Source organism: Leishmania infantum, chromosome 23 (assembly GCF_000002875.2).
Source record: "Leishmania infantum JPCM5 genome chromosome 23".
In the NCBI taxonomy this organism is placed as follows: domain Eukaryota; phylum Euglenozoa; class Kinetoplastea; order Trypanosomatida; family Trypanosomatidae; genus Leishmania; species Leishmania infantum.
The window spans coordinates 250,893-277,713 of record NC_009407.2 but is presented as its reverse complement, the minus strand read 5'-3'; the positions used below and the strand labels follow the sequence as shown (position 1 = coordinate 277,713).

General features: G+C 59.7%; 5 protein-coding genes across 5 annotated transcripts; all 5 read left to right on the top strand.

Moving 5' to 3' along the window:
* Positions 1-1,564: 1,564 nt before the first annotated feature.
* LINJ_23_0760 (conserved hypothetical protein) lies at positions 1,565-2,797 on the top strand (the record flags this gene model as incomplete). The annotated part of the gene is made up of 1 exon (XM_001465714.1): positions 1,565-2,797. One exon carries the CDS (start codon positions 1,565-1,567, stop codon positions 2,795-2,797), a length of 1,233 nt encoding a protein of 410 aa, XP_001465751.1.
* Positions 2,798-4,489: 1,692 nt separating this feature from the next.
* On the top strand, positions 4,490-7,924 carry LINJ_23_0750 (conserved hypothetical protein; the record flags this gene model as incomplete). The annotated part of the gene is made up of 1 exon (XM_001465713.2): positions 4,490-7,924. One exon carries the CDS (start codon positions 4,490-4,492, stop codon positions 7,922-7,924), a length of 3,435 nt encoding a protein of 1,144 aa, XP_001465750.2.
* Positions 7,925-9,102: 1,178 nt separating this feature from the next.
* On the top strand, positions 9,103-12,321 carry LINJ_23_0730 (conserved hypothetical protein; the record flags this gene model as incomplete). The annotated part of the gene is made up of 1 exon (XM_001465711.1): positions 9,103-12,321. The coding sequence occupies one exon, from the start codon at positions 9,103-9,105 to the stop codon at positions 12,319-12,321; it is 3,219 nt and encodes a 1,072-aa protein (XP_001465748.1).
* A 2,354-nt stretch (positions 12,322-14,675) lies between these two features.
* LINJ_23_0720 (putative kinesin) lies at positions 14,676-16,646 on the top strand (the record flags this gene model as incomplete). Its single annotated transcript, XM_001465710.1, has 1 exon — positions 14,676-16,646. One exon carries the CDS (start codon positions 14,676-14,678, stop codon positions 16,644-16,646), a length of 1,971 nt encoding a protein of 656 aa, XP_001465747.1.
* A 4,317-nt stretch (positions 16,647-20,963) lies between these two features.
* LINJ_23_0710 (putative ubiquitin-activating enzyme e1) lies at positions 20,964-24,098 on the top strand (the record flags this gene model as incomplete). Its single annotated transcript, XM_001465709.1, has 1 exon — positions 20,964-24,098. The coding sequence occupies one exon, from the start codon at positions 20,964-20,966 to the stop codon at positions 24,096-24,098; it is 3,135 nt and encodes a 1,044-aa protein (XP_001465746.1).
* Between the last annotated feature and the right edge of the window lie 2,723 nt (positions 24,099-26,821).

Here is a 26,821-nt window from a genome sequence, read left to right as displayed (position 1 = left end):
AGAAGCGTGCGGAGATACGGAATTTTTTTTTTTCATTCTTCTCGAAGAGAGAAACATGCGTCAACAAATAGGGCACACGAGAAAAGCCCTCTGGCATGAGGAAAAAGTATGCGCACGAAGAGAGAGGCACTCATCATTGGCGGCGAGCCGAACTTTTAAGTATGTGCTTGTACTTCAACGGAGAGCCCCCCTCTTTCCCCCGCACGTGAAAAAAACAACAACAATAGAACTCCGTCTCTCTCTCTCGAGGGATGCGGCACATTCGTTCTCGGAAAAGGACGAGGCTCGCGCTACGGGCGGTGTCGCGGGGTTTAGCGGTTGCGGAAAGGCTGCTTTCGGGTCTAGCCGTTCCTCGTCTTTACTTCTGTGCCTCAGCCGTTCTCTCGCTTGATGCTTCGTTGCCAAGAACGCACAGCTGCGGCACTCTTTGCTTTCAGCCTTTCGGATATCTTCGCCTCCTTACTCTCGCTCTCCCCGTTGCTCTGGCCGTCCCTGTTGAAGTCGGACTCACTGTAGGCACACTCGCACCCACACAGGCGCACTGATCGCCTGCCGGGAGGTGATCCGAGAGACACGCACCGCGACGAGTCGAAGCGCACTCTTGCTCCACGTTGTGCGCTCGCTTTTCTCGTCTCCCACCACCTGCGACTCTCGTTGCAGTGGCATTAGTGGTAGTGGTGGTGGTGCGCCCCCCTCAGACAGAAGGGACCAACACGCACACTCCATGCATATTTGCAGAGCGGCGCGTGATATCAGGCAGTCAGACACGAGCTCCTTATTCTTCTTTCACTCTTCCCTCACATTCTAAGACAGCTGTTACAGCGACACACCCGCACGGACTGGACAGTCGTTAGCAGGCGCACACTGACGCCTTCAGGCATCGCTCAAGACGACCGTGCATCTCCTGTGGGTACGCGCGCGTTGCTTGCGGGGCTTCGCCCTCCTCCTCCCTCTCTTGTCCTGTTTTTCTTTTGATTGATCTTTTTAGTTTGGGTGCACTCTCTCATCTTATCGGAGCCTCCCGCGTCGGCAGGCGATTTTGCCGCGACGACCACTACTCCCCCGCCACAGATCTCTCTCTTCCTCATTAGTTCCTTCTTCCGTGTCTGTTTCTGCGCCCACCGCGGCGTTGTTGTCTGCCACCCCCTCTCCCACCTACCTCCCTCCCTCTCGCCACGACCCTGTGATTTGCCTTTTCTCTCGCTCCGTTCATCGGCCTGCTATTCCCTTCTTTTGTAGGCGAACGCACGCGCGTGCCTGCGTGCATCTGTGCACTGTTGCGGCCCCGCCATCTCCGTTGTATGGCGCCAAGAGAGTACCCTGCGCCGCAACGAATACACCCCCACCTCTTTTCTCATCTGTGATAACTGCTAAGGCCCTTCTCCTACGGACTTGATCGGGCGGACTCCCAAACCCTCCCTCCTCCCCACCCTCTCTCCTCGACGAGTGAAAGCGAAGGTGTGGGGACAAGCATCACCGGCCATCCTGCACTACAGCAGACGTACGACGGGACCGTTAATCTTCTCTTTCTTTTTCTTTTTTTTTGCGCGCAGAGGAGGTTGTAATGCCGCTTGCGTCGAGTTGCGTGTCGCTGTGCGCGCCCTTCACGGCCGTTGCAGCGGTGTTGCTCTTTATGATGTCACACATGCTGCGCTGCGGTAACTGGACATTCGAGGTGCTCGCCGCCAAGAACGGCTGGGATAGGGAGACGAAAGCGAACACATGCTTGCGTGGAGGCTTGCTGTACCTGTTCACGTCTCTGGCTTTGTGGATCGCCGTGTTTCTCCATGCACCTGCGCGGCGTCTGTGGATGCAGCTGCAGTGGAGCAGGAGGCGGGAGGATGACGGAACCAGCCGTGAGGCACTCCTGCACGGTGACGACGACTCTGCGAGTCACGCTGGTGGACGTTACGGGCGCCGCGCTTCCAAGCGCTTACAGAGCCGCACGGGCAGCGGCCGGCGCGAGGAAGTGACGGAGATGTCGGCACTGGACTGGGGAGAAGATGCGCGGACGACAAAGTGCTCCGCCGCCGCCGCCGCAGCAGCTGGCGGCCTTCTAGCAGACGGTGATATGCGGAACAGCGCAGCGGTAGGCGCACCAATGGCACGCCGCTTTTCCTATTTCCAACGTAGCCTGACCGACGTTGGTGGTGGTGGCAGTGATAACTCGATGCGCGTCAGCGGTGACCTTGGCAGTGCGGGTGCCACACCATCGAGCGGCCACACCGGGGCTGGCACCGTATCGTGGATGCAATCACGCGGACTGAGGAGCCGCGGAACTGGCAGTGCTGCTTCGGGCTGCGCAAGTATCGGTGCGGGCGGAGGACTCCGTTTGAACAGCATCAGCTTTAATGTACCGTCTCCTACCCCCACCACGGGGGCTGACAGCATGGACGACATGGATTTCATGTCGGACGTCGAGGTGGACGGGATGCGGCACTACACTACGCCGCAGGTGCGAGCATCCGCCTGGGGACTGCACCGTCCAACAACGGGCATGGAAGCTCCTGGCGGAGCGGGATTAGGGGGCTGGCATCGCGCCCAGGCACGGGGAGCTGGCAACAATGGTGCGCCAGCGACGGAACGTGGTGATCATGGGCACAGCGGCTCTACTGAGCCTTCTACAACTGCGGCGCGGTTGTCGATGCTCACCAGCCTTTGGCAGACGAGCAGCTCCGGGCCATCACCGACTGAGGCGCATCGAGCAAGCAGCAGGCGGGTGAGCCGTGGCCACGGCCCACCCGCCGCACTCTCTGGCGGTAACGTTGGTGGCGGAGCAAAGAGCAAGAGTACTTGATGGCTGTCCCTGTGCACGTCTCTCATGCGTTGCCTTTCCGTGTGACCGGGTGTGAAGGGGTCTCGTGAGGCCTCTGTGTGTGTGTGTTTGGGTGCGTGGGCGGGTGAGTGAGAGTGTACTCGTGAAGTTCTTCGAGTCCAGTGGCGGGCCCTAGACGCACTCCCGTGTGGTGTTTGACTATTTTGCTTGCACATGTGCCTTTTGCTTCGACACTCCCCCCGCACTGTTTGCCCTGCCTGTCCCTCTGCCCACTTGTCACACCCGCATGCGCTTCGCACCTCTCCTTCTCTGCATCCGAAAGTGCCGCAGCTCTTTCAGAGGTCCTCGACCAACCAAGGACAAGCAAGGCGCTTGCGTCGCGCCGCACATGTCTCTCTGCCTGCATGTGTGCGTTTTTGTGAAACGGGGGAAAGAGGGGGAGGAGGCCACATGCGACGGCTCAACGCACATACCGGCGTGCGCTCTCGGGTTAGGATCCTCATGAGGGGGCTGGCACACGTGCCGTGCGCGCTCGCGCTCTTGCTGTCTCGCTCGCTCTCGGAACGATTGCACGCTTCGATTTTATTCTTTCAGCGTGCGTGCATGCAGCCGGCATGGGAAGGGGTCGAGGCAGGAGCGGCAAGTACTCAAGCGGATGCGGTGGTGCTGTGCCTCACGGTGGCTGCTTGGGAGGGAAGGGGAGGCGGCTTTTGTGTTTCTATTTCCGATTGCACGAGCAGCAGCACCCCATCACCATCGCCCGAAGAACAACTTGCGCACCGACAGCAGACGCCCATCTACAGCTGCATGTGCTCTTCGAGCTTTTTGCCTTGGTAGGAGAACGGAACAAGACTACGGGGGGGAGATGGTGATGCGAAGCCCCATTCCAAGCGCATGGGGCTCCGGGCGCGCAGCTATGAGCACCGGCGCGGGTCAGAGAAAAGGGCTACGCAGGGGTCCCCTGGGGTACGCACTCGCATGCAGGGAGAGACCATGGATGGAGGCGGACGCTTGGCAAGCGCGACGCGCCAAGGCACGATACTTTTTATTTCCTGTTTTCCTACTCTCTCCTCTCAAGCCAACACCGCCATCTGCATAGAAGTCGCCGTGCCCTGTGCTTCTCAGACCGGAGACACGCACACATGAGTCGGTGCCAAAGCCATCACCCACTCGCAGAAGCTTGGTCTGCCTCCCTTTCTCTGCCCACTTTCTTACTCACACCCCTGGCACTCACATGCGCTCTCACCCCTGTCGTTATGCTTTCCCTGTGGCATCGGCCTGTGCACATGCACGCACCAGCACCCACCGCCGCTGTCTCTGCGTAACCAAAGCGTGAAATGTGCCATAGCCAGCAGCTATCCACCCCTCTCTATTGTTTTTCTTCTGCGGCTGTTGATTGCAGACACGGTTCACGTGGTCTTGCGTTTGCATGTGCGTCATCAGCCAACACACGCACCACAGCAGGGAGAAGAAACAAGCACTTTACATAGATATAGAAAGAGGTGCACGGGCGAACGAACGCGGCTGCGCTGCTCGAGGACTTGCGTTCGGGAGTCTTCCGCCCTCTCCCTCTGAATCTCACTGTAATCTCCATTCATTGTCGTGGCGAAGCTGCCGCGCACTGCGGCGCTGCTCTTCTTGCTGCTCTTCTATTCCTTCCTTCGCTGATCCGTATCCTCAGCACGGCCTCGTGGCTGTGGGCACCGTCCAGAAATGAATCGTGGAGCACATGCGTGCGCGTCGCCGCCTTTGCCGGCGGCGGCGGCGTCGGGAGCAGCCTCCCCTTCGTTTCGGGGCCGCTCCCGCGGGAACGGTGCGCACTGTAGCGGCATCGCTTCCCTGCCGTCACCTCGTCGCAACTCTTCCTGCTCTCCCCACACAGGAACGCATGGACATGACCCAGCGGATGACTTGGCGTTCTCTGTCGAGCGACCGCTGGCAATGTCACCACTCGCGCTGGCGCTACAGGCACAGTGGCGCCAACTGCAGCAAGATATGCTGAGCCCGTCTGCGCTGCGTCCTGAGGATGGTGACGCACGCGCTGCCCAGATGGAAGACGACATGCTGCGGGTGCTTCGCTCCATTGCTGCTCGAGCCGACATGGCGGTGAACGACGCCGTCCACACGGTCCCGTACCTTTTAGCTCTGGGACAGGTTCCTCTGCCGTCCCTGCGCACGCAGGTGGTTGCACTAGCGGCGCTGCGCGGGGTGCTCTCGTCTCTCTCCGGCGTTTACGGAGACGAGGCGGCTTCGGCGTTTGTGCACGATACGCTACTCGGTGAGCACCAGGCGCTGCAGGCACTGAGTCTGGCCGCATTGATTGCTCTGGAAGGATTTCGAGCTGCTACAGGGCTGCACGACGGCGGCTCCACGAAGGCTGACGACCATCGCCGCACATCCTCGGCGCTTGGCTCTTCTCTTGCTGGAGCTCCCCTCGGCCGGAGTGGTCACCGCAGCCTGCTCTCACGAGGCCAGGGCGACGCACAAGCGGAGGGCGGAGCATTGCGAGCGTCATGGGTGCACCTGGAGGTGCCCGAAGCAGCACCGGCGTCGCTGTCACATGTGCGCACCGCCTCGCGCCTCAACAATGGTGCGGACACATCGCTTGAAAAGCCGACGGCTCTGCGCGGTCGCATGGTGCACGCTACACTGCAGCTTCTCCGCGACACTGCAGAAATGTGTGGACCAGTGGCAGATGCGCTGCTGTCCAGTGCCGCTCTGCTAAAGGCGTGCATAGATAGTCTTCACCGACTGCCGCCGCCACCACCACTGCCAGTTGGAAACGTGGCGGGTCTCGCCGGCGGACTCTCCACTGACAGTTCTGAAGCCATCTATGCAGTCTATTTCCATCACTGCGAGGACGTGGTCTCTTTGCTCTTGACGCTGCTGAACGCCGAGCCCAGGCGGCACAATGAAGCGTCCCTGGTACTGTGCAGCTTCGACGCTCCTCGCGCTGTGTGCGCACTGGCGCAGCGCCTGGTGCGCGCCAATCTCTTCACCTCCAGCGCGGTCTGCGAAGGATCCAGCGCAGTCACTGAGGAAGAGGCTTCAATGCTGCTGTGGAGCGCGCTCAAGGTGCTCGGCCGGCTCACACGCGGCTGCCCGGCTGCGGTGAGACTGTTCCTTAGCGAGAATGCCAGCGTACCGGCCTTCCTTGTGCAGGTGCTGACCGTGCCGGTGGCCGAAATACGAGAGGCAGGCGCGCTATGGGTGGCAGCACTCTTAGAAACTCAACCACAGGCCTCTGCCGAGCTTGTCAGCGGTCTCCTTGACGACGCCTCGCTCCTCACGACGACGTCGTCGCCGGCTTCACCGGCAAAGGCGACGACGCTTTCTTCCTCTGCTCCCGTGCCCATGTTCGTGGCATCGTTGATGGAGATGCTGCGCTGGCGTGGGGCGCAGATGCACGTCTTCAGCGTCTCTGCCATCTTGTGCTGGCGGTGGCTGCTCTTGTCCGACCCATCACGCGTCGCAGCGCTGCTGGTGCGCGACAGCAGCCTGCTGGCTACTCTAATCGAGCTCATATTGCGCGGGGCGGCTTCCACCTCGTCGTCGTCCTCCGCTGCGCTACCTACACGGCTGGCCGCTTTAGAGGCACTGCACGTGTTCGCACTCTCCTACGCGTTGGGCAGCATCGACACTCGTGTGCGTCTGGAAGCCCTGGTGGTGCGAGGCCAGCTCTCGCATGCGACGCTGCGTCAGCTGCGGACGCATGCGCACATCATCCTCGAGCGGACGCACCCGGCATACTGGAACGCGTTCCCGGCCATGGAGATGGAGTTGCTGGAGGAGGAGGCAGAGCTCAGCGAGGAAATGCGGCTGGCCGGCGCGACGGTGCGCACGTGCGGGACGGACGAGACGGCTCGGGGGGCCTGCTCATCAGGCCCTTCCACATCGAGTCTCATGCGCCGTCGCGGTGGTTGTGGAAGACTCGCGGTTTGCATCTCGACCGGTGCAGCGTGGCGGCAGCTCGTGCTGGAGAGTGTGTGGGAGTTGACAGCGGCTGTGGCGGCCGATGCCTCTTCCACTGCCGTCCTGACATTTTCTTCGGCGCGTAGCTCAGTAACGCGAGGTCGTGCGGCATCCCCACAGCAGCAGCAGCCGGCAATCTCGCACACCTCAGCCTTTCACCCACATGCGGGGGTTTTCGCCGGGGGAGCGTTTGGGGCCTCGCCCATACGCGTGCTTACGTCAGCATCGTCTTTGCGTGCCACCGCAGCCCCAGCCCACTCGGCGGGGAGCGGGGTAGCGGAGGATATGGACGGAGACGGAAGTGCCGCATCTGTGCTCGATGCGTCAGCGCCTCCCATCCTTACCCGAGCGCCCCGCACCATTCGAGAGGCTACACTGCTTCCGACGCGGCAAAGCACGACGGCTTTTCGCTTCCGTGTGGTGCAGCAAGCAGAGAACCTCGATGGCATTTTTGTGCAAGACAGCATGCGGGTAGTGTTGCGCCTCGCCCAGCACTACACCCAGACATCCACCCAAAGCAGGGCGTCTGCTCAGATCAGTCCGAATGTGATTCGTGCGGCAAAGGAGCGGCGGCGCTGTGGCGATCTACTACTCCATAGCTCGCCAGGAGAAACTCCCCGGTCGCGCTCGCGCTCGACATCGCCGCCGCTGCCGCTGGGGCCGGGCGCCTCTGCGGCCATGGCATCGCCGAGTGTTGTCTTCGGAACGGCGCCGCGCTTTGTAGATACCAGTGCGCGGATAGAAAAGGAGCGCAACCCATTCGTCCCTCTTACGAAGCTGGCGGATAGGCGGCAGGCGCAGCTGAAGCGTCGTCGGTGGGGGGTCAAGGAGCTGCAGCGGGAGGATGTACTCCTGTTTCTAGTCCGCTACACTCATCTCATGACGGAGCTGCCGGACGCCATTGCGGCTGTCGAGGATCATCTGTACTACTTGCGTCGGCAACTGCAGCTGTGCCCAACGCGTGTGGTACGGCGGCGGAGCGTACTGAACGACCTGTACATGAACGTGTACCCCAAACTGCACTTGTTTCTGCGCTACGTCGATCAGCAGGCACGGCGGTCGCGCAGCGTGCTGCAGCTGCTCTCCACTTTCAGTGGTGGCACCATACACTCCGGGAACGTCTTGGATGTGTATGACGCAGTGGGGCGGTGCACTGGACTCTCAGCCGTGGAGTAGCAGGCAGACATGGCGCTGAAGGGGCGATGGTGCAGGGGAGAGTGAGGGAAGGTGGGGGAGGGGAAGAGAAAAACAAGAAAACAGAGGACGCAGAGGAGGCCAGGTGCGCGCCGTGCAGTTGACGGCGCGACACACATCCTGACTCTTCACCTGCACTTCTTTTGGTTCCGGATATGTTTTTCTCTTCCCCTTCCCTTCTCCCTTTGTGCCGACTGGTGTCTATCGTGTGTCCTTCATTGCCCACCGTCGTTCCGCGCGCGGCTGCCAATCGTGTCTTTCGTTGTCGATGTCTGCAGTGTAGATTGCCAGCCATTAGTAGCTAGCTGCTTCGTTTTTTTTTCTTTTAGTCTACGGCAGTGCGTGTTCCTCGCGCAGTCGCCAAGTCGCAAGGGAAGGAGATCCTGTGCCTCTTGCCAGCGGCACGAATGCTTCATGCGACGCCGCCTACGCACAGGCAAGCGAAGGCGTACGCAAGCGTCTGTGCTTTCGTGGAAGTGCAAGTTGTGATTTGATCAGCTTTCCGTTCTCTCTTGGCCGCAACGGAGAGAGAGGAAAGACAAGCACAAGGCGACATGCGTGCCCACTAGGGTGGTGATGGTGGTGGCGACAGCAGAAGAACACGAGCCAAGACACGGAGGCGGTTTCGATAGTCGACGGCAAGTGGTGATCGAGAAAGAGGGAGGGGGAGGGGGCAGTGTGGCTGGCCCGCTTGTGGCTGGCGCATGAGTGTAGATGTCCCGCAGAGGGAGAAAAGGATACGGCACCCTCTCCTCTAGCCTTGCCATTGGCATTGCCCTTTTCTCAAACAAGCTTCCTCTCCCCTCCGCCGCCCCTCCGGCGGCCGGTCGCTTGCTTCAACGCATCGGTAGCCCATCATATATACCCTTCTCGCCCCTGTCTCTACGCCTGTGCGGATGCACCTCCCTCTCCACCCTCCTCTTCATTCTTTACCCCTCACCACACGCGCGCGCACTTTCTCTCTGCTGTCCCCTCTCCCCCTCCCTCATCTCTCATCCCTTTGTACTTCACAGCAAGGTCGCCTTCGTCCTCGACGCGTCATCGCACGCAGCATCCGTCGGTAGAAGGCGTACCCACACAACACGCGTGCGTGAACGCTTCTTTTCCAGCCGGCCTTCTTCTCTCCTCTCTTCTGTCCCGACTGAGTGTCTTTGGCCGCCATGGAGACGCGCGCAGACATGGTGCGCCGGGGGCCTGCGCACTCTGGCCGTGCCGCCCCTGATCTGTACGACGAGCGGCAGCGCCAGACCAAAGCTCTGGCGCTGTGGGAGCGGCAAAAGGCGGCGTGGGCACGCATGCAAACGCACCTCACCTCCGCGAACACCGCGTCGTCGTCTGCTGCCAACAATGGACACCGCCACGAGCCATCGTCCACGGTTTCGTTTTCGCATACATTTGCATCGGCTGGCACTGGCGGGGCTGCCACAGCACGCAACTTCATTGGAGCGACCACCGCCGCAAGGGCGAAGCGGGAGGACTTCGGCATGCTCGCCGTGGCGCAGCCCCAGACGGCCAATGACGGCAGCCACGTATGGGAGGGATTGCTGCGTTGCACGGACGCGCGATCGTCGCGGCGGCTGGTCCCGATTGGTCGCACGTCGTTCCCGTATCAGCTGTACAGCGAGGCTCGCGACCCGACGACGCTGCCGGAGGATCACATGACTTACACGCGCGTCGTGTCTAAAGAAGACGTGGCGGCCGTACAGAATACGACGACGAGGTCTCACCGCTCCCTTGACTTGACCATGAAGCGGGTGGAGCAGCGCGCTACAGCACAGAGTCGCGTGCTAGCGGCGATGATGGAAGCCGTAGCTGATGCCTCCGGGGGCACCACCGAGTCGGAAGTGGCATACATTGGGCGGCAAGGTGAGAAGGGGGGTGATGCCGTATCTTATTACGAGTCGCAGTTGCGCCGCCTTGCCCCATATGTGCAGAAGCGGCTCGGCCACTTTCTGCAACCCCGCACCTTTTTGCACGTCGAGGGGCATTCCGCACCGTGCGCTTCAGCCGAGGAGCTTGAGGTGCAGAAGCATGAATGGGCCGACGCACGACCGTCCTCAGCGCCGCCAGTGGAGTACTTTCCGCCTCCGCCGCAGACGCAGATGTGGGCATCCATCCCCACAACAACGGCACCGAGTCTTATGGCGAGCACCCTTCAGCCGGCCGGTACCGCACGTAAACAGAAGGGCTTGAATAGCGTGGCTTCCGGCAGCGCGCACTCGTACGGCCCCAGCGTCCCGGAACATTCAAAAGACCGAAGCGATAGAGCGGATGGGGAGAACGCCTTCGCGGATGAGGTCGACAGCATGACCGAGTGTCTGCCCTGTGGCACTGTGTGCACCGCTACCCCGTCTGAGCTGCCTTGTGACACCCCTGTCGGTTCGATCGACGGCGACGTACACGAAAAGCGTGCGCGAACGACGCAGGTGGCCAAGCGCGGTATCTCACAGCGTCACCAGCAGAGTCGCACGGAGGCTGGCGCGGAGCACGGAGACAACATGCAGTCTTCCGGCCCAGCGATGGAGATGTCCACGCGCAGCCTGTTCTTCCAGACGCGCCCACACGAGCTGCTGCAGGGCACCGTGACGCTGTGTAACACTGGCACGACAACCATCTACTTTAGCTGGGTACCGGTGGACACCATCGAAGAGCAGCTTAGGCAGCTCGACCAAGACTCTGGAGCCGCCGCCGCGGCTGATAGCAAGGCGGCTGAAAGCGGAGAAGTGAGGGAGAAAGGCGCGAACAAAGAGCACCGGCAAACGCTGAGCGACCGAGATGGAACCGACGCCACGAGAATCACGCACTCCCTCGCCGTCCATCAACGTACTGCACGCGAAACCTTCTTCTTTCTTTCCTCCCCGATGAACGGTGTTGTGCTGCCGGGTGAAGAAGGCATCTTCGCCTTCTCGGTGCGCGCGAATCGTGCCGGCCTCTTCCAGCACACGTACGAGCTGCTTACTGTGCCGCCAGCGCCGGAGCGCATCTTTGTGTGCCTGCGCGCGCTCGTCCAGAGCGACGGCCCGTCGTTTGAGTGGCTTGCCGCGCCGGTGGCAGAGGCTATCGAAGCCAAGGTGACTCTAGATACCCAGCGTCGACTTGTGCAGACGATCAGCATGAACGTGGACGCCATCGAGGGCTCTGCCTTGTCGACGCACATCAAAGCGCTCGATGGGGCGTCTGAGGCCGCCACGGCAGCCGAGCGGAAGCGCCGACGGGCGCAGGAGGACGCCTGGAACCTCGCGAACCGGTTCACCTTCGATCACATCCCCTACGCAGCTGCCGTGTACGACAAGCTGGTGCGACTGTACACAGTGGTGCAAGAGACCTGCCGAACGCTGAGCCGCAAACAGAATGCCAAGACAGGCGCAGCCCCGGAAAATGCGGCTGTTGCCACGGCAGCAGCAGCCCTGGACGCGCGTACGAAGCCGTTCACATCACACGCGGCTCTGCCAGCTCCGGCACCACCACCCCAACAGGAACCTGTAGCACCGACGGCGGATATCGTGGCGACCGCCTCAGGCCCGGCGCAATGGGATGGCTCCCTGCTCCTGTTGATGAAGCAGATGATGGCAGTGCGCGACGCACCAACGCGGCAGACATTCTTCGAGGCCTTTCTCGTCCTCCTCCGCGCGGCTCGAGCGTCGCGGCAGTGCAACAGCTGCGGTGGGGGCACCGAGGGTGAGGAGCAGGAGACGCTGCCGCTGCCGGTGCTCCTGGCGAGAGCCGCCACGGCCCTCGCCGACCGCGTGAGGGGCCGCCGTGCCGCGATGCTGGAAAAGGAGTGTGAGGATATGCTCGGGCAGAAGGTGGCCCCCGCTGCGACGCCCTTCATGCAGGCCTTCGCTGCAGCCAGCGGTACCTCTATCACGAGAGAAACGGTCGGCGGGACCGCTGGTGGCTCGCAGAGCGTCAATAGCCGAAAGAGGAATGTCTCAACTCGAGGCAGGAGTGGAGAGACCACGGTCGGCGATGGCGTCGCTTGTGCGGGCGGTGCCGACGCCTCTGCATTGGGCGTCACCGAAGCGACAAAGGCGCAGCGTGTCGTGTTGGACTCGATCCCTGCCGAGGAGCTGCTAAGCTTCAGCGCCATTCAGCCCATCCCGAAAGCCCTGGCAGCGCTCGAAACAGCGGAGAAGGCGGCGGTGCGCGCTCAGCGAGAGTCGGATCTGGCGGCAGAGCGGAGTTCATGGATCGAGCTGTATACGACGGCATTTCTCGAAGTGATCGACGCGGCGTGCGACCGGGGCCCGCTCTCGGCGTGCACTGCGGCGCGCCTGGCTGAGCTAGAGGACATCCAAATGAGCGCGTTGCTGCCCATTGACCTGAGCGCCGATCCGATCATTCCGCTCACAACGGGCAAGGGAGGAAAACGCAAGTAGTCGGCTCGACCGAGACACATGGCAGACGCAGTTGCGAGTTCGTGTGCACCTGTGCGTGGGTGCTGTGCGCATCCCCGACGGTCATTGACGCGTAGCGGCAGCATGTGACTGTCGGCGATACCGCTATTCATGCATGCGCCAACTCCTTGATGGGCGTCTATATGTGTGTGTCTCCAGGTACCTGTTGCAGTGCCGTGGTGTCCCTCCTCTTCCCGCCGCCTTTTAGGTTCTCTGTTCTTTCGCCATGGATGTACATGTACATGTAGCACTGCACCCACGAATGATTCGACTCAGCTCCGCTGTTTGTTATATGTATATGAGTCAGTGCCTTTGTTTTTCTTTGCACATGCGAGGCGGCACTAGCGCGTGGCCACGCGCATATAGAGTTGGGGGTGCCGAGCTGCCGGTCGCTATGCTCCCTCTCCCTCTGTAGTGGCAGATGGTGATTTGGTGGTGAGGTAACCATGTCGGAGTCAATGCACGCGTAACCGATCACATACACACAGACACACACGCACATACATGTCAGCCGCTCTTTCTTGTGCACAGCGTCGCTTGCCATTCACCACTATCGCCATACCACTGACGACGATGGAGCATCTTGGGGATGTGTGGCGCATGACAACGGTCAAACAAAGCAGTAGACGATGTAGTCTAATCAGCAGCGAACTCGACGGGATGAAGGACGTCAGTATCACGCCGCATGCGCTCCTAAGGGAAGTGTATGTATATATGCTTGTATGTGCGTCTATGTGTGTCCGCAGCGGACACGCCGCATAGAACCGCAGTCATTCGTGGAGGAGGTGGTGGCACCACGGCTCCCAAAAAGGCGCGCACACTGTGCCTCTGTTTTGGCTGTGTAGTGGACGAGGGGAGAAATCTGCAGCACCGCTTCCTTCTTGGGCGTGTGTGACACTCTCTTGCCCCCCTTCCTCCCATGTCGTTTCCGACTCCACACACACACACACACACACATGGGCACCATCCGTCGTATAGAACCTTTCACTCGCTGCTGTTCTTTCTCTCTCCTGTCCCTGGATCCCTCTCTGCGGCACATAACTGCCTCGCATGCGCACACGCCGCATCATAACATGAGACCTCGCTAGAATACCGTTTTTGTTAGTGTTCCTTCCTTTGTTTGTTTGTGCTGTTGTCGTCGTTGTTAGTTCTCACCCCATCTTCTACCCCTCCTCCGCTCTCACACACACACACACGCACACACACACACACGCACACACACACGAGAAAATACGTAATAAAACAGACAAAAAAAAGACGGGAAAAGTGCACAAGGAACACGGAGTTGGAGATCGCAATACAGGAACGCATCGACTTACATCTTGTCTCTGTGCCTCTCGCTCGCCCTGCGTGTGATTATTCGTGTCTCTTGTCTACTCGCTAGTTCTTTGGTCTTCTCGAGGAGAGTTCGGAGTGAGGGGTATCACGGAAGAAAACAAACAAAAAAGAAGCGTTTCGTTCTTGTTTTGTCTGTCCGGTGCGCTGTTTTCCGGCTGTTGTTGCCGCTCTGGTCTTCACTGTGCCCTTTCTTTTCTTCGTTGTTCTTTGTTGGCGCCGACTGGCGCTGCCATTCTGTTTTTCTTCGGTGTGCAGTTCGCGTGTGGCTCCCTTACCCAGCTCCTTTCCTGTTGGTGTCAGTCCCCCCGCCGCCTTCCTCCCCCCTCTCTCTCCCTCTTCCATACTCACTCCCTCTCACGCTTCCATTCGCACAACGCTGTGCTCATCAGCCCACCACACCTCGATCCGTTTCTCTTTTCTTTTTCCTTTCTTTTTTTTTTCCTAGCTTCGTAGTCTTCGCTTCTCCTCTCATCTCATCTCTCTTCGCTAGAGTACATTGCTTTCACTTCAGTTATCAACCGCAACGACGAGTACCACACACGGCCCACACCCCGCCCACCCTCCCCGCCACACCCCGTAGCTGTTTTTCCTTCTCGCGGGTGCTAGACCGCTTCGCCCTCCCCTGACGACGTGCAGCCTTCGAAGGAGCACACGCACACACAGACCCGGCAACGACAAGGATGCTCAACGGTGAGCCGAGGCTAATCCAGGCGCCAAAGCGTCTCAAAGGGCGCGGCGCAGGCCGCGGCACCACACGGGATGGCTATGGCGACACGCCGTATCGCGGGCCGACGTCCGCGCGTCCCACGACCCCGGTGCGCAGTGGACGTAAGGCGGCTCGTTCGCCTTTGCAGCCCCGCCTTCAGAACCCGGACCGCAACCTCACCACCGAGGACGCCGCGGAGGGCACCGAGGCTTTCAAGAACCGCGTTTCTGAGATCACGTCATTTCGAGTCGTGTCGCGTGTGCGGCCCTTTATCAAGGAAGAGCTGGCCGAGATGGAAGGCCAGGAGCGTCGCTCTGTCGTCGAGATGACGAACACCAAGACCATTCTGCTAGACCCGAAGGACGGCTGGGCCCCCAAGGCGCAGTTCGACTTCGACGCGTCGCTCTGGTCGATCCCGCCGACGCACCGTATTGTGCACACATTCCAGGACACGAAGCACAAGACGTACGCAACACAAAAGGATGTGTACAACCTCATCGCCAAAGACCTCGTTCCGCACGTGTTCAACGGCTTCAACAGCTGCATCCTCACATACGGCCAAACCGGAAGCGGCAAGACGTACACGATGATGGGCTTGTACGACCCGAACGCCTCATGCGGCGGCGACGGAGAGGAGGGCATCATCCCGCGTGTGTCCAACGACATCTTCATTATCCTCAAGGAGCGCATGGAGGAGGAGGCCAAGACGAGGCCGCCGCGCGACCGCACGAAGTTTCGCGTCGAGGTGAGCTTTGTCGAGATTTACATGGAGCGCGTGCGCGACCTCCTCGACCCCGCACTGCGCCACACCCGCGGCAACGAGCGGCTGCAGGATGCGCGCATCCGGCAGGACCCGTACAGCGGCCCCTTCGTGGAGGGCGTCACCAAGTACGAGGTAGAGAATTGGGCGCAGTGCTGCACCCTGCTTGAGCGCGGCTCACAGCACCGCACGACGTGCGCGACGGCGGTGCACAACCAGTCGAGTCGCAGCCACGCCATCTTTCAGCTGACAGTGGTGCAGGAGCAGGTGGTGCCAGGAAACAACAAGTACGCCCTCCCCGCCTTCAAGACGCAGGCGGGCCGTATCAACCTGGTCGATCTCGCCGGCTCTGAACGCGGCGGTTTCCAAGACTACGTCAAGGAGTCGGCAGCCATCAACACCTCGCTGCTGGCGCTGCGTCGTGTGATTGACAACCTCACGGAGCGGCAGAACATGCTAATGGAGATGGCGGAGGCAGAGATCACCGGCAAGCACTACCAAGAGCGGCCACTCCCGCAGGTGCCGTTCCGCGACAGTGTGCTGACATGGTTGCTGAGCGACAGCATTGGTGGCAATGCTCGCACGACCATGGTGGCCACACTCAGCCCGCTGGTGAAGAACTACGCCGATACCCTGGCGACCCTGCAATGGAGCAGCAGGGCTCGCAACCTCGTCACGCTGGTGAAGATGAACGACCAGGCATTGGTGCACAACGGCATGGCGTCACACGCCGGCGCCCTCGACAACGCCGTGCGCATTCAGCGGCAGAATTTGGATAGTCTGCGCCAAACGCTGCGCTCAAAGCAGGAAGCAGCGCAGCAGCTGGAGCGGCAGACGAAGGAGCTGAAAAAGTCGCTCACCAAGACGCGCGGGCGCGAGCGGGCGATCCTACAGGACCGCGCCGCCCTCATCATCCAGCGTGCTTTCCACCGCTTCATGTTCTACAAGAAGTACGAGGCCTACGAGCTGCACCACGCGAAGCTGCGAGGCGGGAATAAGAGCGGCACCGGCGAGGCCGCTGATTATCAGAAGATTCGCAAGGAAGCGGAGGCGCGCGAGCAGGCGGCGAAGGAGGCGCTGAAGGCTGAGGAGGCGCTGACAGACGAAAAGGCCGCTGCCGTGGCGAGGTACGAGTCGAATCACGAAGCTCGGGCTTTGCGCCGCCGTGAGGCCGAGGAACGTCGGGCAAGGGTCGTTGAGGTGATCAACGGCAACGAGTTGCTCCGGCAGTACGGGGAGAAACGCCGGCAAGAGGTGGAGGCGCTTCGCAGCGTGGCTGATGACGAAAAGAAGGAGAGGGAGATGGCCGTGAAGAAGCTGGCGGACATGATAAAGGTCATCGCTGACAGCAAAACGGACCAGCACAAGCGGAAGGTAGAGGAGGATCAGAAGATGTTGGAGATGCTGCGCAAGAAGCGCGACGAAGTGCGCTCGCGGAGGTACGAGGTGCTGCGGCAGCTCCAGGCTTTACGGGAGCGCCACAAGAAGGTGGTGAAGAAGTGAAGCCGAGCGCTCCACTTGCGCGACTGGGTCAGCGCGTGCCTTCGAAGGGATGAGCCGGCAGAGTGTGCCTCTGCTGGAGAGGTTCGAGGCGGTCACGCATCTAGGTCGTCGTGGTGGTAGCACAGTATGTGCATAATGAATCGAAGGAGAGGAGTTCCAGCATCGAGGGACGAGGAGGGGGACTCTGCTCCGTCTAAAGAATCTTACCACCTGCTCTGCAGAACTGTATAGTGGATTAAGCTCCCTCTTTACACTGTCTTGCACTCCACGCACTCGCTCGATCGCTCAGTTTTTCTTTTGTGACTTGCCATCCTCACTGTTTCTCTTCGCTGGCGTTATCGTGAGGCCACCCCTCCCTGCCTTTTCATTTTACTGTTGAACCGCCCACCCGCCCCTGTTCACTGTCACTGTAACTGTGTCGCTTGTGACTCCTCTTTCCGTTCTTCGACGACACCTTAAAGGCTCCGTCGGCCCTTTTTTGCCCGATCCCCGCCCTCCTGCCCCGACTCACACGCCCACTCCCTCATCTTCCCTGTTTTGCGTTTCACCTTTTTTGTCGTGTCATTGTATGGGTTCACTCAACAGCGTTTTTTTTTATTTGGTTGATGGGTCTTTAGTCCGTTCTACCCCCTCCCCCCGGACAAGGCTTTCTTGCCTCCACCGTTTGCGGCGAAGGGATTTTGGAGAGGACAGGCGAGAGAGAAGGGGGGGGGGGCGAGACGTGTTCCTCTGTGTCCGTCTCTCGTTCTCTCTCTCTCTCTGCGTGTTCGCGTTGGTGGCAACACTAATTTTTTTGTTTTTGTTCACTGTACCCTCCCTCCTCCCCCTTCCCATTGGCCCTCGCTTGGATCAGGATGGTCGAGTCACGCTCAGGCACACAGGCAGCAACAAGAAAATAAAGAGAAGAGATATGTTCGATGGGCGAGGCACGTAAGCGCCAAACAAGAAAAAAAGGAGTGTCAGCGGATGCATTCTTGGGGCCGGCGTGTGGGACAATGCTGCTCGTCTCCGCTTTCTCCCACCCCTGTCCATCGCACTCTTCCTTCTCCGTGTTGGTGAGCTCGATCGCTTCCCTTTCCACGCCGACTGCTTCACCTGCGTGTTCTTCTTTTCTGTGATCTTTCTTGTCCTTTCTTCCCCCCCTCCCCCACCCCCGCCCCCTGTACCCTGGAGAGATGGATATTGAGCTGGTTGCTGTTTTTGTCTGTCTTGTTTCATCTCGAGTGTGCATTGCTCTCTTCTTGTGTGTCGTCCATGACAGACACATTCTTTCTCTTGTTTTTGTCTTTTCGTGATTCGCCCTTCCCTCTCCATCTGCGTTTCGTGCGTGTGGAGCTACTTCGAGTCTCCTCTCACATACTTGTGTGCCAGAGTATGCGTGTGTGATCACATGCCTCTGCTCTTTTCCTTCCTCTATCACCGCCACCTCTCTCCTTCCCACGCGCTCGCTTTCTCACCCTTTCTGCTTTGTAGGCTCATGTATTACCATCCATCTCGTATTTTCAGTTTTCTTGATTTCGCTTCTGTGGTGTGGAGAAACACGCGCGCGCTCGCTCTGGTGGTTCACAATTTGGCGCCAATACGTGCTGGTGGGCTTTGAGGAAAGGGCGGGCCGGCGGGCGGCTACGGCGATAGAGGGAGGGAGAGAATACAAAGCAAAAGCAGAAAGGGGAGGTGGCAGTCATGTATGTGTGCAGCAGTGTGGAAACATGCCCCCCACCCTCACTACCCACCCACCCCACCCGCCCTCACCACCTCACGTTGTGCTTATATTTCTGTTTTATCGATTCTTTTTTGTTTACTTCCTTTTTGGTTGTTGTTGTTTTCGATCTGTACATCTTTCACCTGGCATTCCCCCACCCCCTCTCCCTACAGACCCCCCCCCCATCCCGCACACACCCCTCCCCTTGCGCGACTGTTACGCCGCTCCGCCTCCTCTCTGCTGGGCAAAAGAGAAACCATCAACACACACTAGATCTCTGTTTTTTTTTTTGTTCTGAGTTTTTCAGTGTCGTTATTATTTCTCCTCTTCCGGTTTTTCTGTTTAATGATTATCGGGCTTTCTTTCTTCGTGTTGTTGTTGGCGAAGGCGTCTCTTGCGGCTTTCTCTGCCTCACGGGCTGTCTCTTGACTCTCTCCGACGATCTCTCTCTATATACATACATATATGTATGTTCTCACCTCTGACCGTTTCCTTTTCGGCATTCTTTTTTTTTTACTGTTATGTTTGGTTGTTTGTCCCCTTCTTTGTTGCTCACTCGTTTTTCAGTACAGCTGTGTGTGCATGTGTGCGTGTGTGTGTGTGTTTTCGTGACGTTGCGGAATCGATCTAGAAGCAGCATGCGCTTGCACGAACATAGGGCCAAGTAGACACCGACGGTCAGGCAGACATGAGGGCGTTTAAGGCCACGCTCGTATGGAGATGTCTCGTTATTAAATATGCGTGTCCACAAAAAGAAACTCCTCGCGCCGGTTCTCCGATCATCTTTCCTACCCCCTCCCCCCCCACTCTTCTTCCCCCCTGCACATCGCAGCGGGCCGGCTGCATGCATGTGAGTGCTTCGCAGTCAACACTCACAGCAAGCAGGCACAGCCCCTCGCTGCCTCGAGAAGGAAAAAATCAGGAGTGCGCGCAACGACGAGCAAAGTACGGCCCCCTGCCTCGGCTCATTCACATGTCGGCAGCCACAGACGCATGATCTTTACTTCCATGAACTCCAGCGAACAGGCGACGAACCGCAGCTGCGTGCGTGATGGAGCAGGAGGGCACGAACAGCGAAGTAGCCTACCCTGTATCTCACGCATCCTTGGAGCAAACTCGAGGGGATAGGAAGGGGGTGTGGTAGAGAAGGGCTGCTTATGCTTCCCTCAGCGGCTGTCCATCATCGTCCTCTTGCATTTCTCCTGAGTGCTCTTCTTCTTACACTTTCTTCGACTCCTGCTCTCGTTTTCATTTTTTGGCATCGTCAACGCACACCCTCGTGACGGGGGCGCCCCAGCACAGTATAAGGGTCTAGTACCCCCACTCTATGTGTGGGGAGGCCCGGCAGCTCCTCCTTATCCCCTGCTCATGCCGAGCCGCCTCCGGTCGCGACACAGTCAAGCGCCTACGACATAGCGAGGCCAGAGCGATGTATCGTTGCTGATGCCGGTGGTGAGGTCCTGGAGGGCGTTGCGCCTGAGCGACCTGCGACAGCGAGCACGCTTGTGCCATACATGCGGTTAGGCGAAGCGTAAGCGTGACTTGAACGTATGCCACCCCCCGGCCCTTGCTGCCGTTGCTGGTGTGGTGGCGAGCCTGAGCGCCACCGCGAGGGGGATGTGCGAGGTGGCGACCTGCATGATGGCAGTTGCTGCGAAGCGATCTGCGAGGCGGGTGGGCAAAGCTGGAGGTTGGGGCCGCGCTCGGATGGCCGAGTCGGCGCATCGCTGTAACGCACGCGTGTGTCTAGCGCTGCTTCGCACACACGCGGATGTGTGTGTGCGTGGGGGGGAGGCGCCTGGTGACAGGGCCTGGTAGGGTAGCGTGTGAGTATCATCAAATGTTTGACGACAGAGAGATGGACGTGTTGAGCAGAAAAAGAAGATAATAAGATCGTTGCCGCTCTCATGCACGAGCTGCCTTGAATCACGAATACGCAAGCATACCAGCTCACAAAGCATGGGCTTCGGCGTGCAGAAAAGTGATTCGTCAGTAGCGAGGGGCATGCTCCTTTGTCTCACTCTTGTAGAGCTGCTTCGCTGTGTGCTGCTTTTCATCGTTTTTTTTTTTCAGAGACTGCGCAACCAACACACTGAACCGAAGCAAGAGCATGCAAGCAACGACCAACACGAGGGAGGTCGGAGATTGAAAGGTGCGTCCCTGCTGCTGTGGTGATCTCGTCTTTTGTTGGTTTCTTCTTGCGCATCTCACCCCCTTCCCCATCTCACTACTCCATCTCTTCCTGCCTTTTCCTGCCTCTCCTGCTGGTGCGCTGCGCTCTCGCGTCATCCATCAGCTTCATGTTCACCGTGGTTCTCTTTTCTCTCCTTTTCTCGCCGGCTATACCTTTGTTGTGGTTGGAGGCGGCGCCCCGCTTTTTGTTTTGACCTGTTCTGTTTGATATTCGATTACGTTATTAGAACTCATTCGCTCTCGCCCTAACCCCCCGCGCTCGTCGCCGGTTCTCTTCTCTGTCACCTCCATAGCAGGAGCAGATTGGACTTCGTCTCAGTGGGGTTCTTTTTCATTTTTTTTTTGTGGTTTTTGCTTTCACGGACGCAGGTAAAGGTACCACGCACTCACACTCAGGCGCGCGCGCCACGCAAGCAGGCATCATGTTGTCCGAGGAGGAGCAAAAACGACAGTTGTACAGCCGCCAGGAGTACGTCGTAGGGTCGGAGACGCAGGCGAAATACGGCTCGACGCATGTGCTCGTCGTCGGCGCCACAGGCCTCAGTGCAGAGATTATCAAGAACGTTGTGCTCACTGGCGTGAAGAGCGTCAAGGTGCTGGACGACGCTGTGGTGACCATCGAGGATCTCGGCACGAACTTCTTTTTGCGGCCGGATGATGTAGGAAAGGCACGTGGTGCTGCTGTGGCGCAGGCCGCCAAGGAGCTCAACCGTTTCGTCGAGGTCTCGCCCGTTAGCGGCGACCCGCTCTTGCACATTCCCGCGGTGCATGTGGTGATCTACACAAATGCCTACACGTCCACCCTAGCGGCGGCGAACAAGGTGGCGCGGGCGAACAAGGTGAAGTTCATCAGCTGCGAGAGCCGCGGCGTTTGCGGCTGCATCTTTGTGGACGGCGGCGAATCTTTGGACATTGTGGACACGGACGGCGAGGACACGGTCACGTGCGTGGTGACGGCCATGTCGTCGGATGGTCTCGTCACGTTGCACGAGGAAAAAAACCACGAATGTGAGGCCGGCAGCAAGGTATACTTTACAGGCCTCAAGGAGCTGCCGCAGGCCAACACGACGGAGCCGGCGACGCCATCGGCGTGGAAATTGTTCGAGGTGGCCGAGGTCATCTCGCCACACACTATGCGCCTGAAAGGCGTTTCGGAGCTCGTCAGCGCTGGCACTATCATCAATGTCGGGACGAGTGCTTACCTGCACACCACCAAGAAGGGGCGTAGGGAGCACTACAGAACGCTCGGCGAGTGTCTCGACAACCCCGAGTGCCTCATGGTCTTTGACAAAGAGGAGAAGTGCACGGCAGCCAACACGCTGCATGCGATGTTCACTGCGGTCGCCCGCCACGGCTGCGCGCCAACCTCGCCGGCTGAAGTGGAGGCTGTCGTGAAGGCGGCGCAGGCCATTAACCCGAACGCAGAGGCAACCGTCATGCGCACGCTGTTGCCTGTCTTTGGCGGCGACCTGAACCCGATGGCGTGCTTTATTGGTGGCATGGCGGCGCAGGAGGCGCTGAAGGTGTGCAGCGGAAAGTTTACACCGCTGCACCAGTGGGTGTACTATGACGCGCGTGAGGTGCTGCAGGTGTGGCAGTACGGAGCGAAGACCGTCTCTGCGTCAGCCTTGTCCTCGTCGGTGGCGGTGTTCCCCGATGCGCCGGCGGCGCGATCGCGGTATGCTGGCCAGGAGGCAGTGCTCGGCCACACGTTTCAGGAGTACCTACGGCAGCAGAAGGCGTTCATCGTCGGCGCCGGCGCGCTCGGCTGCGAGCTCATCAAGAACGCTGCTTTGATGGGTTTCGGCGAGGTGTCCATCACGGACATGGACACGATTGAGATGAGCAACCTGTCTCGACAGTTCCTCTTCCGCAGCCACCACATTGGCCGCCCAAAGTCCGTCGTGGCAGCTGAGGCGGCCGGCCACATCAACGCCGAGGTGAAGATAACGGCGTACGAGGCCAAGATGGGACCGGAGACGGAGGCGATTTTTAACGAGGACTTTTGGGCGCAACAGGCGGTCATCCTCAATGCGCTGGACAACGTCATGAGTCGCAAGTACGTGGACAGCCGCTGCCTGTTTTATCAGAAGCCGCTGCTGGAGAGCGGAACGCTCGGCACGAAGTGCAACATGCAGCCCGTTATCCCCTTTGTGACGGAGAGCTACAGCAGCAGCTACGACCCGCCGGAGAAGGGCATCCCGCTCTGCACGCTCAAGAACTTCCCGAACGCGATCGAGCACACGATTCAGTGGGCCCGTGATCTGTTTCACTTGCTCTTCGTCAGTGTGCCAGCGGACGTGAACCAGTACCTGAACGACCCGGTCGCCTTCGCGAACAGTCTGCGCAACGACCCGGCTGCTGCTGATGCGGTCGTGCAGAATGTGAACGACGCGCTGAGCCGATGGCCCCAAAATGAGCAAAACTGTGTACGACTCGCGCGTCTTCTGTACCAAGAGCACTTCAACGACGGCTTCCGCCAGCTCCTGCACAACATCCCGCTTGACAAGCGCAACGAGGACGGGCAGCTGTTCTGGAGCGGTGCAAAGAAGCCGCCGACGCCACAGGAGTTCGACGTCAGTTCGGAACAGGACACCGAGTTTGTCTACCACTGCGCCTGCCTCTTCGCCAAAGTGTACCAGCTACCGGTCTTCTCGCTCTCCAAGGAGGAAACGGCAAGACTGGCGGCGGCCGTGACAGTGCCCGACTTTGTACCGCGCCACGCCGTGTTCGCCACGTCTGAGAGTCAGACATCGCAGCAGACGTCGTCTTCCAGCGGGCTGACAGTGGAGCAGCTGCCCCCGGTTGCCCACTTCGGCTCTCGCCGCATGAGTGCCGAGGAGTTCGACAAGGACGACATCACAAATCACCACGTGCAGTTTATCACGTACTGCTCCAACCTGCGCGCTCGAGCCTACAGCATCCCTGTCGCAGACTTCAACCAGACAAAACGCATCGCAGGCAACATCATCCCTGCCATGGTGACAACCACGTCTCTCGTCACGGGGCTCGTCGGCTTTGAAATGCTCAAGTACCTTCTCATCCAGTTCCATCACGCGCGGAAGCCCGCAGTGAATGGGAAGGGCAGCAGCCACAACAAGTTCTACCTTGACGCAGATGAGGAGCCCGAGAAGCTGGTAACGCTTTTCCGCAGCGCCTTTGTGAATATCGCTCTCCCATTCATTGCCTTTTCGGACCCGATCATCGCGCCGAGTCACTTGTACGCACTGCCGAGCGGCAAGAAGCTGCGATGGGGCATCTGGGACCGCATCGACGTCTCGGAGGGTCGTGACATGCTTGTCAAGGAGCTGGTGCAGCTACTGCACGACCGCTACGAGCTCGAAGTGTTCATGATTGCGCTCAAGAATGGAAAAATGATCTACACCGAGTTTGGAGGGAAGGCGAAGGACAAGGAGAAGCGTGTCTCAGAGGTTGCGCAAGATAAAGGCGAAAAGGCTCAGGACGGCATCGACTACTTTGACCTCGTCGTCACCGGCATGATTGGCGACAACGACGATGTTGATGTGCCCATCATCCGCTACCGCTATCGCTTCTAATGTGCGGCCGCATGGTGTGGCCATCTACGGCCACAGGGGATGACTAATGGCGATTTGGAGGAGGAGGAGGATTCACGTTGAGTGGTGTGCAGCGGGGGGCTGGTGCGTAATTCCACGTCTTCCCCTTCCCCGTTTTTTTTTTCGTTGTTTCCGTATGTAAGGGTATACGTGTGTCGACACCCTGCGCTGCCCTCCATGCGGAAGAGGAGGAGGGCAGAGGAAGTAGTAGCGAGGTGCCCATGGACACAAGGGTTACCTGTGTGCTTTTTTTTTGAAGTTATTGTTCCATATTCTGCCGCCATCTTAGCTGCACGATATCTTGTGGAGGGGAGGTTGTAGTGCTGCCATTGCTGCGCGACGTACACTAGAGCGGTGTACACCCTCCTCTTACCTTTTCCCTGTCCACTCTGTTGTGGTTCACGGAACACCCCAGCCAACGGAACGCGCGCGCACACGCACACAGAAGAAACAAAAAGGGAAAGTGCTTATCAAGGCTGACACCACGTCGTCTGCCTCCCCACCACCACTCCCACCACCACCTCACCCTTTTGCAACGTTCTCTGCTATCTTTGGTCGATGTACTTGAATGGCATCTGTATTATATATATATATATGCATGTTATAATTAGTTTTAGGGGGAGGGGGAGGGAAGGCATGAAAAACAGTGTAGATGAGCTAGCACAACGCGCACGCACGCTTGCTTGCATGCGCTTCTTTCATCTGCACACACATATGTGTGTTGCCCTCGATGGGCACGGATGGGGAGGCTATTCGCAACGTTGACGCCGCATACGGCGAGAAAGACCAAAGAAGCTTTTTTCACCAACCCAACCACGGAGACCCCTTTGGCATGAGCACCATCTTTCCGCTGTTCACGTTATCCTTTCCTTGTATACTACTTGTTCCGCAGCGGCTCCTCCCCGGGCGTCGACAAGGTTCACCCTGAGAGCTTCAAGGCCTTCCCAGTGCACGGCAAGAGAGCGCGGCTGGACATCTACAAGAAGAGTGTTGCCACCGGCCGCGTTGCCGCTACATAGAAAAGGGTGTAGGGGCACAATGAGCCCCTCCTGATGCCGCGCATGCCCGGTGGTGGTCCCGCGCCCTACCGCCCTGCCCTGTGACGCCGACCGGCACCCGGCACAAAAAGCCCCTTCAGCGAATCGCCTCGCGACGACTGCGCGATCATTCTGCGAGACAGGCTCCAGCCGCGCCCGTACGGCCTCCATCCTCACCCCTCTCCGCTGTAGACTCCCTCGGCTTGCTCCTCCACCCCAACAAGCCGGTGCCGCGCCACCAAGGTACACCGAGACAGCCGCGGCGTTTGTCGACCTTACGCCGGCACACTCGGCTGCGTACATCACGGCGCCTCAGAGGCCCAACCGCGGCCCGCACCACACTCGCCGCATCATGGCTCTTCCACACCATCGCTCCGCCCTCTGTGTTCGCGCCCACAAGAACACGTCGAAGATGGCAAGGCTTGCATGCCCAGTCACACAACCATCCCTCCTGGACCCTCTTCGCCTCATCATGGTGGTGGACCCCCCCCCTCCCCCCCGAGCGTGCAGCGCAACCGGACGCCGGCACGGCACCACGCCATCTGTGCTCATCACACCACACTCCCCACATCCTCCGCGGGCAAGGATGTCATGCAGGGCACGCTACGATTCGTCCCCTGCAAGGTGGCGCGCTGGACACTGGAGCACGCCAGGCAGCTGGATGAGCATCCCCCAACACAAGGCGCACACGCGCCGGTGCGCGGCACCGCGACCAGCAGCAGCTCTCCGCTGCACGCGCGTGCCTAGAGGAGCATCGCCACCCACGCCTTCTCCGCGTGCACATCCAGCCCACGCGCCGCATCGGCCCGAACGCTGCCGAGGCCAACAAAGTGCCCACGTCTCGGCCTGCCGAGCGCAGGGGGGGGTCTGCCCGCACGAATGTGGTCCGTTAAAGAATCGCCTCCGCTACTCCTACATGGCACGGCTTGAATCAACGGTGCTCCACGGTGCCGCCGCGTGGTGGGATGGTGCTGGTCAGAAACTGCACGAGGGCCCCTGTGCACCCTCACACCAAAGCAGCCGCAGCCATCGTGGGTGCCCCAAAATATGCAGATAGCGGACACCCGCCGGGAGAGGCCGATCCACTGCCCCCCGACCCCATAGCGCTGTTGCGCCGCACCTGCCTGCATCCGTCCGCGGCCACGCCAGGAGGCCGCCTTGCGCACTTGGCGTGGGGATGGGTGCACGCGCCGCATAGCGGTGCCGTCACAACGCCCCCGCAGCTCTCACGCCGGTGTGCAGGCATCGACACCCCTCGGGAGCCCCGCGCGCGCACGCCTCCGTTATGCGCAGCGATCGCGTGTGCGTCAGCGTATCATTTCCTGCCGGGCTGCGGGTGCACCCGCCGGACGAGGAAGAAGCCAGCGTCGTGCGTGCAGCGACTCTCCCATGTTGCGGCGTTGCCGTACTCGCTGTGGGCAGATGGACATCAAGATAGGCGCAGCCGCGATGCGCTATCCTGATGACGCACTCGCAGGCACACAGACAGGGGGCTGCGGCCCACTTGCTTGCGGCCCCGGCGCGGAGTGTGGAGCCGGGACCTGACCTGCTGCGAAAGACTGCTGGGAAACCAAGGCATAGGAAAACAAGTGCGGCTGCTGCCACAGGTTCGCTCTCCCTCCTCGTGGCGCTCTCAGGGCGGGCCCTGCGATTGCGGAGGGTGGCCCG